We start from the raw sequence: 14510 nt of genomic DNA, 5'->3' as shown, positions 1-14510 counted from the left end.
ACATTTACGGCATTTTTAATAGAAGTATATATAAAAATACATGTACCTGGCAGTTGTCACCGCTCTCTTTTTGAAGGAAGAACTGTTTTTTAAATTCATAATATGCATTATACTGGTGCCATGGTTGCAGGAATTCAAACCTTTTGAAAGAAAATTGAGCATGTGAAGATGCACATGAACATAGCTAATACTAACAATCCCTTATCATCTAGTCTTCTCTAGTAAATGGAATGTTATTTGATGTTTGGAAGCACTCTTACTTAAGCCTAAACTTCAGAGGATACAAATTTAGAGCATGCTTACTAGAGAGATTTTTGACAGATTGGTTGTTTTGGTAATTTGAGCCATAAATCTTTCCCATTGCCACTATGTAGGTCCCTAAATCTCAATTTAAAAAACAAGCAAACAAACGATAACACTTTTCTTTTCAAAACCTGCATGTCCTGTAATTTAATATCTTAAAAAATTAAAACTTTAACTTTTGAAATAGCAGTTTAAATAACATTTTCTCTTACCTGAGATCGTTCTTGGCACGAACACTAGTTTCAAATTTTACCCCATTCCTAGCAACATACTCAGCTAGCTTGTCAATGACAGGTTGGATATCTGGTGGTGGAGGTATAATGGCAACCACTGGAGCAATTGTGCTGAAAATGTCAGAGTAAATGGTTTTATAAAATAGAACATAAATATCTTTCAGACTCTTGCTTTAACAAAAAAAAAAAAAGGAAAGCAAACAAACCCAAAAGCCCACCCAAAACCGAACAAACACAACACAAACAAAAAACTAAAACAAAAAACCACCACCAACAAAACCCCCAAAAACAAACAAACAAAAAATACAGAGAGGTTTGTTCTCTGTGTTCATCACACAGTTAAAATAGCTTGATTCAATAACAGAACCCTTACTAAACACTCCGTATTGAAGTCCAGGAACAAGACTCCCCCAACCAACAAGCAAACGCGTGTGAGGTACCTTGTAGATGTTGTGGTAGAAGTCAACCCACTGGCGCTGTCAGTTGAGTCTGGGGGAGGCGGGGGTGTGGTGCCAGGAGGGGGAGGAACAGTCGCTACCCCGGTAGCGCTGGACACTGTCACCCCAGGGGGCAGGGCGTTGTAGTAGGCAGCAACATCGATTCCCGGAGGTGGAGGCGCCAGGCAATAGGTTCCATCAGGGAGCATGTAGTAGCTGTAATACATGGCTGCCACAGTTGCTACAAAGACACATTTAAGAACAAACTTCTAATTAGAAGAAAACCACCCAATGCAATGCAGTATTACATCAATACAAACACATCGAGAATCCGGATTCACATAACACACTAGGAAATGGCATCTCATTTCTTGTGTCAAAAAAAAAAAAAAACAAAACCAAACCCAAAGCAAAAAAGGAAAGGCTCATATTAACAGATTTAGGGTGAGTAAGAAATATGTAGATTAAGGGACAGAATGCAAATGTACTGAAGGTCATAGATGTGAATAAAGAAGTGAACTAGAGCAGGCATATTTGAAAAGGAGCTAGTGTGAAATCATACTTCCTAATCTAATTAATGTCTGGCAATTTAACTCCATTAAACTATGCTTTCATTAAGAAAGAAATATACATATATTCAAAATTATCATTAACAAACTAAACCACTAGAATCACTACATACATATTAAACCCTTATATTACTATATATAGAGACACACCTACTTACTTAAACCTCAAAAAGTAGACAGGTTTTGCAAATCAACAGCAACATAATGAACCATGCATTTGCACACATTTTTCGCAGTAAAGGCTTCTCTGATTCTAAATATTTCTTGAGAGCACAAAGGCATATTATGTCTTTCTATCTTCCTTTAAGGACAGTATTTTATAATGCTCTAATCAGCTTAATAGATTTACAAGAAGTATCCACCATATAAATGTGTTTCCTGCAGAAGAACTATGTATAAAAAGAAAATATTAATGTAAAGTATTTCAAATTAATTACAGTAAGAGTTTGCATTTCTGGAAGCAAGCTTTAATAAATGCATTAGATTTCAATTAACTATTCTCTTAAAAGTTTCATAAACATTCTCATGTGGCAGTATTTACTTTCTTCAAAGAAGAAATTGTCTGTAACAAGAGCAGAATAAAGTTCTGCTAAGTTTTAAAAGCAGGGAAACTGACCTTGTTTTGGTACTAAATTATAATCTCCCAGTTTCTCTCACATACATTCAGGTTCAAACCTGACATGAAAGTAATCAAAAAACTGACTAGCTCTGTTCTATCAAGATACTTATTCTGATTTTCGTCTTTCTTGAAATAACCAGTGATTTTCAATTTCTTCACAGAAATCTTACTTCCATTTTAAGATTTCCTTATGGTACAGTTTTAAATACAAATTACTTCCATGCATATTTCTCCCCACACATTACACTGACAACACCTGTAATCCTTTGGGGGTTCTGAATCTATAATGCATAAAAATCAACTCAGATTATTATGGTGATAACTGATCTGCAGCAACGTTCCTGAAAAACCAAGAATTCAATCAGCATCACACTACTTGTTACTTACAAACGTATAATAACATGAAACTCTACTGTAGCGAAGGCTTCACTACAAATTTTCTTATATCTCAGTAGTGTTACATTGTCAGCCCCATAAATGAAAGGGAAGTTATATTTCTATATTTAAGGAATCAAGGACTTTCAGAATTCTGAAAGCTGAAAAGAATTAAGAGGCACATAAACTCATTTAAGCTTGACTATCTTTTTAAGTATCAGAATTTACAAAATCTGCAGGAACAAAACAATATAATAATAAGGGTATTGTGCTAAATGTACTCACAGACTGGAGACTTGGCCTCCTGCCTGCCCACCACCCCCCCTCTCCCCCAATTTCTGGTTTTCCTGAGCTGCAATTCAACAGATATTCAGAACAGACCTTCAAAGATGCAGGAGATTGCAAAAGAACAAATACACAGGATGAAGCATGAAGCCAACATATTCTCTACCCACCAGCACCCACAAACAATTCATCAAAACACACCACCAGCTGCCTCCTCACAAAGCACTTACAATCAGAGGAATATTCTGCTTGTGATGTCTGCACAGCTGCCCCGTCTGTTGACTGTGGCGTAGATGAATTATTATCTGATTGTGCTTTGCGCACCAGTGCTGCAAGGGGGTGATCAGGGTCTACTACCTTCAAAGGCTGAAAATATTTTGAAGTAGGAAAAAAGATTAAAATTGGAAGTACATATTTTAAGAACAGTAGCATCAACATATTTGGGAAAGCAGACATCAATAATTATGTGTAAACACTGAAGTTACTGTTTTTGTAGCTCTCATATCAGAAACAATGCATTTGAAAATAAGTGAAAAACAAGACAAAAACCACTTTCATGTAAACAGAAATTAATGACAGAAAAAAAAAAAAAAAGTGGTTATTCCCGTTAGCCAATGACTGCCATGTCTGGGATAAGGCACAAAACCTGCCTTCTCTAAATATCAGACAGCACCACAGCCATTCCTCTGAAAGCCTCAAATACATACAACTGTCTGTCACTCCCATTATTCCATCACTGCCCAGTGTCAGAAAATAAAAACAACTAACACATCTAGCAAAATTTACATTTAATGAGTAGTAAATTCTGATGAACTCTTATTTGCTGGAACTGTTATTTCATGTCAACATTTCATCTAATAAAATCTAAGAAGAAAAATATTTCTCTCTCAGCCTATCTACAGAAGGCATAAAATACCTTAATCTCTTTGCTTCAACACAGGTTCTGTAGGATAAATCCCTGAGTGGTGCCCTCAATACCAGAGGGCATCAGAAACAGAAATATAATTCCTTGGAAATGGAAAAATAACAATTTGTGTACTAGAGAAAAGGTAACTCAAAAGTTTACCAAAACAGACTTAAATTATAGTCTGAAAAGAACCCCAGACCTTTGTCAACAAAAGACCTGAGCACCTGCTTATTAGAATTTCTGTGTCCATGAATCAGGCGTTTTACAAGATAAAAAGGTAATTTTATTAATGTCAAGTACCTTCATGAGCTCTTCAAGCCTACTGCATTTTTTAGATGCAAAAAGACTTGGATGAAGATAATTTCCATCATCGTCATCATCGTCATCATCATCTTCCTCAGATTTGACTCTCGAGTCTAAATAAAAGCAATGTCTGAATTTTATTTGGGTTTGCTATGATTTTGCTTTTGGGGAGAATGATGATACAGGACAAGCATGAATTCTCAGGAAAGCATCATTCATGTAAATCAGCTTAGTCACTAAAGCACAGATCCAAGATATTGCCCAACATCAATAAAACTAAATCCTAAATGGACAGACCAACCTTCTGTTGGACTTGAGCTATATGACTGTTTCTAAAACTTCCATATCATAGCAGCTCCTGTAGCTGAAAGTTTCCACAAACAATATTTTTTCCTTTAAATCTCCAATTTATGCAAAATTTTGAATCATCATATCAATCTCAGCTGCAGCTGAATTTCAGAAAAACGTGGCTATTTTAACAAAACAACCAGCATGTGTTTCAGGATGATTCCCATCCTGAAGCCAGCATTTGCCAAGGAACAACTCACGTTTTTTCTCATCAGCTTTACTTTCTGAAGGAGCCGCATAACGTCCTTCTTTCATTGCCTTCTGGATGAACTTGTAGTAGGGATTGAGGTAGTGATCAAACCGCAGAAAGTCAAACTGGGAGTTGCGTGCTTGCTTGGCTTTCAGCATAATCTCAAACTGGGCTCCCTGCTTGCACACAAAGTTTGCAGTTCGCTCAATGATCGCATGCATTTTTGCCGTTGGTGGCTGTGGGAGTAAAATAACACATATTTGTATTTTCATAAGCAGCTTGTACAGTGTGTTAGAACTCCAAAGGGAATCAGAATGAACAGTAGTTCCCTGTCCTTCTTGGCTTTCTTTAGCAACTTAAGTTTCATAATCACTTAAAACTAGTGAAAGTACATCAGCCCTAAAAAATAACCAAAACAGTCCCAAACTTCCTCAGCTGCTCACTCCATTCCTTTTGCAAGATCCTCTCCCTTTACCAGTACAGCTGTTTCTGCATTGAACACCAAACTGAAGAGGGCAACAGATCCTGGATGACCTTGGGGTTACAATATCTCAAGGTGCTCTGAAGACTCAACATGTATCATTTCCTTCCCAAAAGCCGTCCTTAATTCTGTTATCTCTGAATGTGCAAATATTGCTCCCTAACTAGAAACTTCTTACTTCATATTTGCTTAGGAAGAACATGTTGCCTCTCAAGACCAACATACAAACTTCAATTCCCACGTCCATTCCCTTGAAAGGTCATTGAACACTTCAGCAATAAAGCAAAAGATAAAATAAATAAAGCTTAGCAGCATCCATCCTTTTTCACTCCAGAAATCCCTAGGGAGCAGCGCAATATCAACCCCAAGGTGTGAAGGGAACAAGAGTACAGTTAAAGAATGAATGAACATTATTCACTGCTTTTAATTTCATACTCAGCTGTTTTGTCTTGTATTCAGTAAACTGAAAAAAAAAACCAATCTGTGTGCCTACGAAGACTGAAGTGCCACATTAATGATTTGGTTTAGCTCTGCATTTTTACTGCACAGATACACAGCTACGTTGCAAATCTCAAAAAATGTTTCTCAGCAGATTGGAAACACTTGAACAATGGTGCTCCAAATAGGGAAAAAAGTCTGAACGCTATCAAACAGCCCAATTTTAAAAGCTGTTTTCTGCCAATTGGATCCTTTATCAGGACATGTTCAATATGAAAAATAACTAGTTGTTTCAAGTTTTATTTCTCCCTCTAAAACCCCAGCAAAGATTATTTTAATGAGAGGCAATGAGGCTCTTAAACTGATAACATTTTGTGCATTATCAGTTTCACATCATGTATCAAGTTTTTCTGTTTCTATCTCTCCTCAGAAGTTATTAAGTGAAAATTTCCTCTAACAGCCCACTTCAAGAGCATCCACAGACTTCTTAAAGTGCCCTGGTGAAGAACAATCATCTTTGCCCATAATCAGTTTTAAACAGTGGAAGACCTTTGGCCTGCTTCTCACAGTTCTTCTATTCTAAGTTCCAGAATAACATTACTGCTGCAATTGGAGCTGCCATACACTGAACATTCCATAGTTCTGGATGAGGTTTTTTTTTTTTCTGCCTGACTTGTCTTCATTAAGTATTTCCACTTTGCATTGATCTGTATTACAGGAGATATAAAATATCTGTCTTTATTGAACTACAACCTGCAGACCGGGAGCAAAGTCTCCCAGTCTAGCAAGCTGATTCTCAAATTCTTAAATTTAAACAGAATAAGTATCTTCCATGGTAAAGCTGAATGACTTGAATAGAACAGCAACAACAAATCAAGGATTACAAAAAAATTCTCACAATTCCCAATCCAAGGTTATGTATACACTGCTTTCAGAGCTGCTGTCTAGACATTTTCATATTTGCTGGGTTTATTTTTGTTTTAATCAAAACCAAATACAACTATATTTGCTTTCTGTTTATGTGAATACAATGGAGTCCAACAGCTGACTGAAAAATTCCTTCAGTAAGCCCCACACTGCACCGTACGCAGGAAATATAGCCTAAATTTCAGAAAAAACTCAAGCCAGGCAGGTATCTAAAGCAACACTCTTTCACCAGCAGGTACATTTTGGAAACGGTATCAAAATGCAAAATAAGGTTTTCTCTGAAAACTCAAGATTCTTTAAATAAAAGCTAATGAAGAATAGAAACAGTTACAAAAATACTCTGCACTCACTATTACTTATTCTAACTGAGTGTTCTGAATCTTCACTGGCCAAGGTTACCAAGGTGAGAATACCAAGATGAGCCCACAACTAAATTAACACTTTCATGATGACAGTTATACAAGAAAGAATATTACCTGATTTTCCAGCACCTTTTATGAAACTTGAAATACATTGAAAACCCTTATAGTTAGACCTGTACTCAAGCAGGCGTCTGTTCAGCTCCCTTCAAGAACAATACACAAGTCCAATTAAGTCTACAGAACACTCACTTAGCAAATTCTAGCCACATCACATGAAGGAAAGAGCTTCTATGTACTAATGCTTTGAAGGTACTTCAGACTTTGCTAGAAATAAATTACTGTTTCTCTCCTTGAATATGCTAGTTTATATAGAGCATTAACACTTGATCAGTTCCTATCCCATTCAGACTGGGACCCAATTAAAAAGACTCTAGAAAAGAATTCTTGAACAGAAGCAAACGTTTGGTTTAATAGTCCTTATATGTCTGGAATGTTGAACTTTACATCTCAGCAAGTATCCATTCCAAGAACAACTGCCTCTTCTCTGCATTAGCTAAAATAATATCACAAGTGATACCAAATGCACTTAGCATAAGCACAGCAATCATTTCAGTGTGAAAAAGAAGATTCAAGGGTGTTCACAGAACTCAAGAGTTCATGGCACAACATTTGAAATTAACTTACTATATCAGAATAACTTAAAATGTATCATACTGAAAGTTAATTAAACCAAACCCAACCACCAAACAGAGCACCATCAACTGCTCAAAAGCTGACAGAAGTGTAGGCTGCATGACATGTACACATACCAGTTCCACATCAGAAGGTACATTCAGACCTGGAGGGGCAACAAAAGGTTCCTCATTTTCCTCTGTATTTTCTGTCTGAACTGTTTCTGCAAGAAATGCCAGAACAGAGTATTTAGGAAAGAAAAAACAAAGTACACAAATGTTTAAAAAAAATTGAAATAAAGTATTTCTAAAATGATGTGCAATCAAGGAATTAATCAAATGCAGCTGTATAAACAGCATTTATACTGAAGACATTTAAATATGGTTAAAAAGAATAATTTGTATTACATTCCATTATTTGCTATAGCAGAAACGTTTCTCTGAAAATACTCTGCTTTACAGATTTTTATAATAATTGAAGTAAAAAGCTTACTTTTTAAAGTTACTTATAGTATTATCTATTCCATTAACCTTAAGAGAAATTGTATTCCCCTTTTCCCCTGACAGATTAGAACAAGTGCAGGAACACCTGACCACAGGAGCTATGGAAACAGCAGAACAACCTCATAAGGAATGAGATGTTGCAGTGATTACTGAGGACAAACCACGCAACAAAGGGAATTCACTTGTTTAGTTACTTTCTGGTGGGTTTGTTTTTGCTTTGTTTTTTGTAATGAACTCAAATAGTTTAACTCCACAAATGTACAGAGAAATTTCAGCAGCAAAGAAAGAAGGAAAGAGCAGCAGACAAGAATAGACTGTTTCTTTTGGCAGCAGCTCCAGCTAGCAGTATTTGATTATAGGGTCTTAAGCAAATTAATTAAGCCCCACAAAAGACAATCAATTCTGCTTCAGTACAAAAGTACACAATCTCTCTGACACAGCAAAAAACACCAAATAAACTTTAACTCCTAAAATGATCTTGCACTGCAACACAACAACTTGGGGGAAAAAAACCACATTTCATACCACAGTGACCCACCAAGATGTAGTTAGGTAACCCAATTGTTAATTAAACAATTTTCATTATACTAAGACATAGTTCAACAACATTTGAAACCATCCTTAAGAATGTATGATAAAAATATGAAGTTACTGGAATTATAGATGAGAATATGACAACTGAATTCTGTATTTTTGAGGTCATGGAGCAGGGCACACTAAGTGGAAGACAGACTCATTTATAGCAGCTAAGACGAAAAAATCTGAACTTCAAAATATACATTCTTATTAATTACTATTTTATGCATACAATGATATTTTTCATCTTGACTGAGAAACACAGTGTTAGCAGACAGCCAATGTAAGGAATTACTATTTTTTTCTGATTAAGAATCTGCACAACAGCAGAATTAAATTCCTTGACTACTGCAGTATTGACTGTGCCATAGCGGGAAAACATTTTTAAGCTCATCGAGAACAAAGTCTGCAAAAACTCAGTAACAGAGTCCCATAAAGATTTTGATGATATGCTCTTAGAATTTTTACTGCTCTTTAATAGCAAATATGTTTTAAACCCTCAACTGCAAGACAGAAATGCTATGTCCTCCCTCTCAATTAACCCCTGTTATTCTAACCCCTTACCTCTTTGTCTTGAAGGTTGATGCTCCTCCTCTTCAGTGGGTTCTGATGGGTCATAATAATCACTGCCGTAACGGAATCCCACTGCATTATAGGTACCATCCTCTGCCAAAGCTTCACTGAGTCTTTTATATTCCTCCTCTTGAGCAAAAATGCAATTACCAACATTAGAACATATTCAGAAACTAATTTATTACAAAAGAAGTAATATTTCTTACTTTAGTTTTTAAAAAATAAGTTTTGTCCTGATCATTTTAGCTTTCATTAAAAAGTGAACAAAAACCCACAACATGTACACATGCTGACCATTTATTTCTTCTCAAAGAGACACAGGCCAAGGATTAAGACATTCTAATGTAATTATGCATATAAAAGCACAGAATTTCCTTTAAACAACACTAAAAATGAAGCAGAATGTGTTTATTTTGGGGGGTCTGAAATCCCAGTCTGCCTTCAGAATCTGGGCAATTTCTGTGTGGATCTACAGTTAAACTATCCTGAGGTCCTCTCACATACGCAAACACTGCTGCTTTTCCAATCCACTGGGTACTGTCAAGATAACATCAGAAAAAGAGAGTATAAAATTAGGAGTAAATTTAGTTTCATAGTAATTTATTTAAACCTGTTTTTTTAAATAACCATGTTATGCCTTGAGCAATACCTTGCCTTGCCTCCTCCTCAAGCAAGTCCGTATGCAAGGCTAAATACCTCTCTTCATCACAGAGGGTTTCTATTCTAGCCTCCTCTTCGGACAACTGATAATCTCTGTTCCAGGTGGAATACTCAGCATCATATTCAGAAAGGTCATGCAGGTGACCACGCCCATCATACCTGCAGGATGAAACAACTGGTCAATGCAAAGAACTTAGGGCTTGGGTTTATGTGATACTTAAATACTTACCCAATAAAAATGAAAAAAAAAAAAAAAACAAACCAACTTATATGTTAATGCATACTCCCTTTTAGAAGTTACAATTAATTTTGCTAATCATTTGTCACCAACTATCGAAAATTTGTTTAATAGTCTAAATTCCTCTCAAAGAAACTAATAAATTATTACAATTAAAGGCAAAGGTATCCTTTAATAGTTTAAGTGGGATCCACTTCCTTAACAGCTCTTACCGTACGTGCTTCAACCAACCAATCAATGCCACTTGCAAAATACGTTTTTCTGGAAAGTCAAATAGCTTACATTCACACAAACCCGAGTACATAAATACCTATCCGTAAGAACCAAACGGTCGAAATTTCCTCGCTTCTTTCTGCTAGTCCCGAACTCTCAGGAGAAATCTTCACCATAGAAACTTGCGTCCATTGGAGGTAAAATCATGGCTAGGCTCGGCCCCTAGCCATTTGGCTGAGGAAATAAGTTCTGGGTTATGTGATAGAGAGACACACATACATAGGAACAGTAACATAAACATGCAATTTAAGGAGGTTCACCGCAAAATCGGCAAAGATCAAAGATGTACAGTTCCTTTCTACTAAGAAATCACTTTATTTGCAGGAAAAGCACTGCATTGGGATAATGTTTATGTATCAGTAAGAGAAACTGATTGGAAAGTAAAGTGACAGTAAGCTCGACTCCGCTGAGGTGTCTTCCCACACACAACTCTTGACTTGTGCCAACTTGCTAGACCAAAAACAAAGAAAGTAAATATTCTTATAGCAAAAAGCAAACGAAACATAGGTCTGGTTAATCAAGATCTGTCCACAGGCAAACTTGAACCCAAGTCTTCTCATAGCAATGTGCTTTTCTCAAAATGGTGAAAATGAAGACTTCCTGCTGCTGGAGATAAAAGGAATCTAAGCTTCCAAAGGCGTTTATAAGATTAGCAATTTCAAGCTGCCTTAATTCACAAATTGATGTTATTTGGTATTTCAGCATGTGTGCACAGACATGCACATACTTAGTGTTTGCTGCCTACAATTTCTGTAACACCTGTGAATGGGGCTCTGCTGCAGAGCACCCCAAAACCAGCCTCTACCTATATGAGATCAATCACAGTAATTATTTTAATTAGAAGCGTGCAACACAACACTTCTATTGTTGTGTGAGATATAAACAAAACTACAAATATTTATGGCTGTTTTGTCCTGCCTTCATGTCTACTCCAATTTAACAAATTTCTTTCAATGACAATGATCATTAATGGTGTAAGCACCAAAACAGTGCAAGGGCATTTCTTTTTTCTCCAGTCCTATGGAAGGCAATCAAAAGACCTTCCCTACTGACATTTTTCCAAGATAAATACAGCTTTTAAGTCAAAATAAGAAAATCCCATCTAGCACCAAAGCAGTGATGAAACTGAGGGAACAAATATCTATAGTATGTTATGTGACCCTTTTCAAACCAAAATCCTTCCATCTTTCCCACTGAGGTTTTCAGGGTCAGCCACAACTCCTAATTATTCTTTCAGTGCTCCACTCAAACATAACCAACCTGATCTCCCATCTTCACTTTGTCCAACAAAACATTCAGGTAACCCTTTCTGAATGAGTTTATTTCCAAATCCCACCCTGCAGTGCTGAAACAACTCAAGAGATCAGAAGGAACATCAAAGCAGATTCTATTACTCTCTGTGGCCACAAACCCGGACCTATGGCAGAATAACCAAAAGAAGCCAACCCTGACATAAAATTTCAAGAGCAAGCACCCAAAATCAAATCCATTCTGTCTAACACAGTAAATCATGGCACCGGGAAAAGTAAAGAGACCAAGAACTGATTTTGGGGTGTCCCATCAATAGCCTGCAGCCAGATTATGTAGGAGAAACAGGAAATCCCCATTTCCTTTAAGGTGGATAAACACCTCTCCACTCCCAACACTGCCCCGTTCTCACCTACAGAACATACAATGTGCCTAATAAATACACCCACAAACAGGCTCCCTTGTATTCCAAGTGAAAATAGAGGATGTTTGTGGTTTGCGCTGAAAAGGAACAGATCATTCCCACTCTCCACACTGTCGACCCTGTCTTGACAAGTGGAGCAAGTGGAGAAAGACCCATCACACGCTGCCAAGAGGGACCTCCCAGCGCTGCCGGAGCGGGAAACCCCAAGTTCCCGCAGACGGGGGGCCCTGCAGCGCCCCCAGAGCACCCTCGGAGCGCTGTGCCGGGAGGAGCTGCCTCCAGCCTCGTCACGAAGATCCCGACGCGCCTGCCAGAGCGAGCCGTCTGCTCAACCCCCGCCCTCACTGCCCACAGCACAAGGGGGGGAACAGAAAGAGGCTATCACAGGAGATCTCGCAGCACAGTCTGGGGGTTGTGTTACACCGACCTATCGATCATGATCTTGGGGTCTCCCATCCAAGGAATAAGGTGTCGCCCCTGCTCCTGGTACTGAGCCTTCTCATCATCCCGAAACAGCTTGCAGGCATAGCCGAACACCAGCAGCTCCACACGGCTACTCCCGCCTCCACCTCCACCTCCTCCGGGGGGGCCGGGCACCGTTCCCCCGCCTGACAACAACATTAGGGGCGGCGGGCCTGCTTCTTCTGCAGTCCGTCGAGAGCCTCCGAGCCCTCCGTACATCACCGGGGAGCGCAGCGAGGTGGAGGCAGCTCGCAGGAGCACCGACTGTCCGAGCAGCGAGTCCCCACACGGCCAGGCCCGCGCTAAAGCCCCCGGCCGCAGAGCACCACAGCCGCCATCACCCGAAACAAAATGGCGCCGCTTCCGGATCCGCTGGAGGCGCAGGGGCAGGGATGGGCTGGCTTTTGGCGATCGCAGATTCGAGTCAAGCTCCCGCAGCCCGAATGTTAAATCCGAGGATAACGTGACTCCGCGGTACCGGCGAGGACACTACGCGTTCGGTGACAACGGTCGAGGCCCGGCGGGGCGGTGGAGCCATGGGCGCAGCCGTGACGAAAGCGCGGCACGGCGGAGGACGGGGCGGTGCCGCCGGGCGCTCTGAGGGCCGCCCGAGGCGGGCAGGGAGCGGGCCCGGGGGGCTTAAAAACAAAACCGAAACGTGTGCCCGCGGTCCCGGTGTCCGCCACGCTGCCTTGGAGCCCCAGGGGAGGCTGAGGGGCCTCAAGGCAGTGCAAGGAGGTGCGGCACAAAGCGGGGATCAACTTCATGCTGCGGCCGTGAAGCTCGAGGGGAGAGCCTGGGAGGCAGGGTGGGAATCACAGAACAGGCGGTTGGGAAAAGAGCTCTGAGGCCATTGAGCCCAGTCTGTGACCGAGCACCACCTTACCAAGCAGACCAGGGCACCGAGTGCCGCGTCTACTCTGAAAGGGGAAAGGGAGGACTTGAGGCACTGACTAAAAATATTTGAAGAAAGTTTATAAACTAGCGTATTTTTTTACTAAAATTCTGTGACCTGGGCTGAAATTTTCAAAGTTGTATACCTTGCGGTTATTAGTTTCATCACTTTTCAAGAAGTATGAAGAAACGCGTTGTTTTGTATATTTTGTAATAAAATTCTGTAAGGAAGAGCATGATGTGATTCACAGTGGGAATTATTCCATATCCTTTGTTTCTGAGTGCCCATAAATGCTGGTAGACCTGGTGGAATGTGTGAAAAACTTGGCATCATTGTACAGAAAGGGCTAAAATATGTAAAATAGCGAGGGAAGAAATGCGGGAGCACTGGAAGAGAGGTGGATAGTTTGTATCAGCATTTGGAAATACATCCTACCATGTGAACTTATCAGAGGATACCAAGTGTGAAGGTGGGAACACACTTGATCATTGTGGAGCAATTTGATACCATGTGGAAAACACTTGGAGTCAAAAAAAAAAAAAAAAGTAGGAGAAAAACATAGAATGAACAAAACAAAAAGTTTTTGATGAGGAGTATAAGAAAGCAATGTGTGGTGATGATTTTGTGACTCCCCTAAGTCCTCTGGTAATGCAAATGATTCAGCAGGAAGACAGTGCAGCACAAAAAGGGCTCTGGGCAGTAGAAGTGGCAGCATTATAAGATAACTTCAGACCATTTTCCTGGGATATCAGCATTTGAGACAAGGACGTGAACAGTGTATAATTCAGATAAGGGACAAAAATGGAAGACTTAGTTAGAAGAATGTAATTACAGAAAGATGGAGGGAGTATTTTACCCAGTAAGGCATTTTCCAGGCAGCTCAGCCGTTTCTAGAGGAACAAAGAAGAAACCAGAACACCCAGGAACAATAAAGCACCAGGTGTTGATAGTGTTCCCACTGTATTATTATGAATGGAAGGGGATAATGCCTTAAAAATAAATTTGTGTTAATTTGGTAGCTTGAAAAAAAAAACATAAAGAAATGGTAAAGGGTAATCGTGTGTCTGTTTTTGAGAAAAGGGACAAAATGAAACTAGAGGGCTGGGGCAGTGTCTTTCTGTGCATTGCAACACATGATGTTCTCGGCTCCCTGTTCACATGACATTAGCCTGCCATCAAGAGGGATTCAGAGAGGTTTCTGAAATAACA

General features: G+C 39.3%; 1 protein-coding gene across 6 annotated transcripts in view; it reads right to left on the bottom strand.

Annotated features, from left to right (window-relative positions):
- LOC121364808 (splicing factor SWAP) overlaps positions 1-13175 on the bottom strand; it is a 37071-nt gene extending 23896 nt beyond the window's left edge. The window contains exons 1-10 of one of the 6 annotated variants that reach the window (XM_041488375.1): positions 12372-13175; positions 9751-9920; positions 9093-9230; positions 7587-7672; positions 4580-4805; positions 4029-4144; positions 3052-3187; positions 977-1214; positions 516-647; positions 47-140 (exon numbers count right to left, since the gene is read on the bottom strand). In XM_041488375.1, the coding sequence (XP_041344309.1) occupies positions 47-140; positions 516-647; positions 977-1214; positions 3052-3187; positions 4029-4144; positions 4580-4805; positions 7587-7672; positions 9093-9230; positions 9751-9920; positions 12372-12625 (1590 nt within the window). In that variant the 5' untranslated portion in view covers positions 12626-13175. Of the gene's footprint in view, positions 1-46; positions 141-515; positions 648-976; positions 1215-3051; positions 3188-4028; positions 4145-4579; positions 4806-7586; positions 7673-9092; positions 9231-9750 lie in introns of all 6 variants that reach the window. The other 5 variants (XM_041488380.1, XM_041488374.1, XM_041488377.1 and 2 more) reach the window with 5 other exon arrangements.
- Between the last annotated feature and the right edge of the window lie 1335 nt (positions 13176-14510).

The sequence above is a fragment of the Pyrgilauda ruficollis genome, unplaced genomic scaffold, assembly GCF_017590135.1.
Source record: "Pyrgilauda ruficollis isolate IOZ18807 unplaced genomic scaffold, ASM1759013v1 scaffold9, whole genome shotgun sequence".
Taxonomy (NCBI): domain Eukaryota; kingdom Metazoa; phylum Chordata; class Aves; order Passeriformes; family Passeridae; genus Pyrgilauda; species Pyrgilauda ruficollis.
The sequence above is the reverse complement of the archived record's forward strand: the minus strand, read 5'-3'. Positions and strand labels throughout refer to the sequence as shown.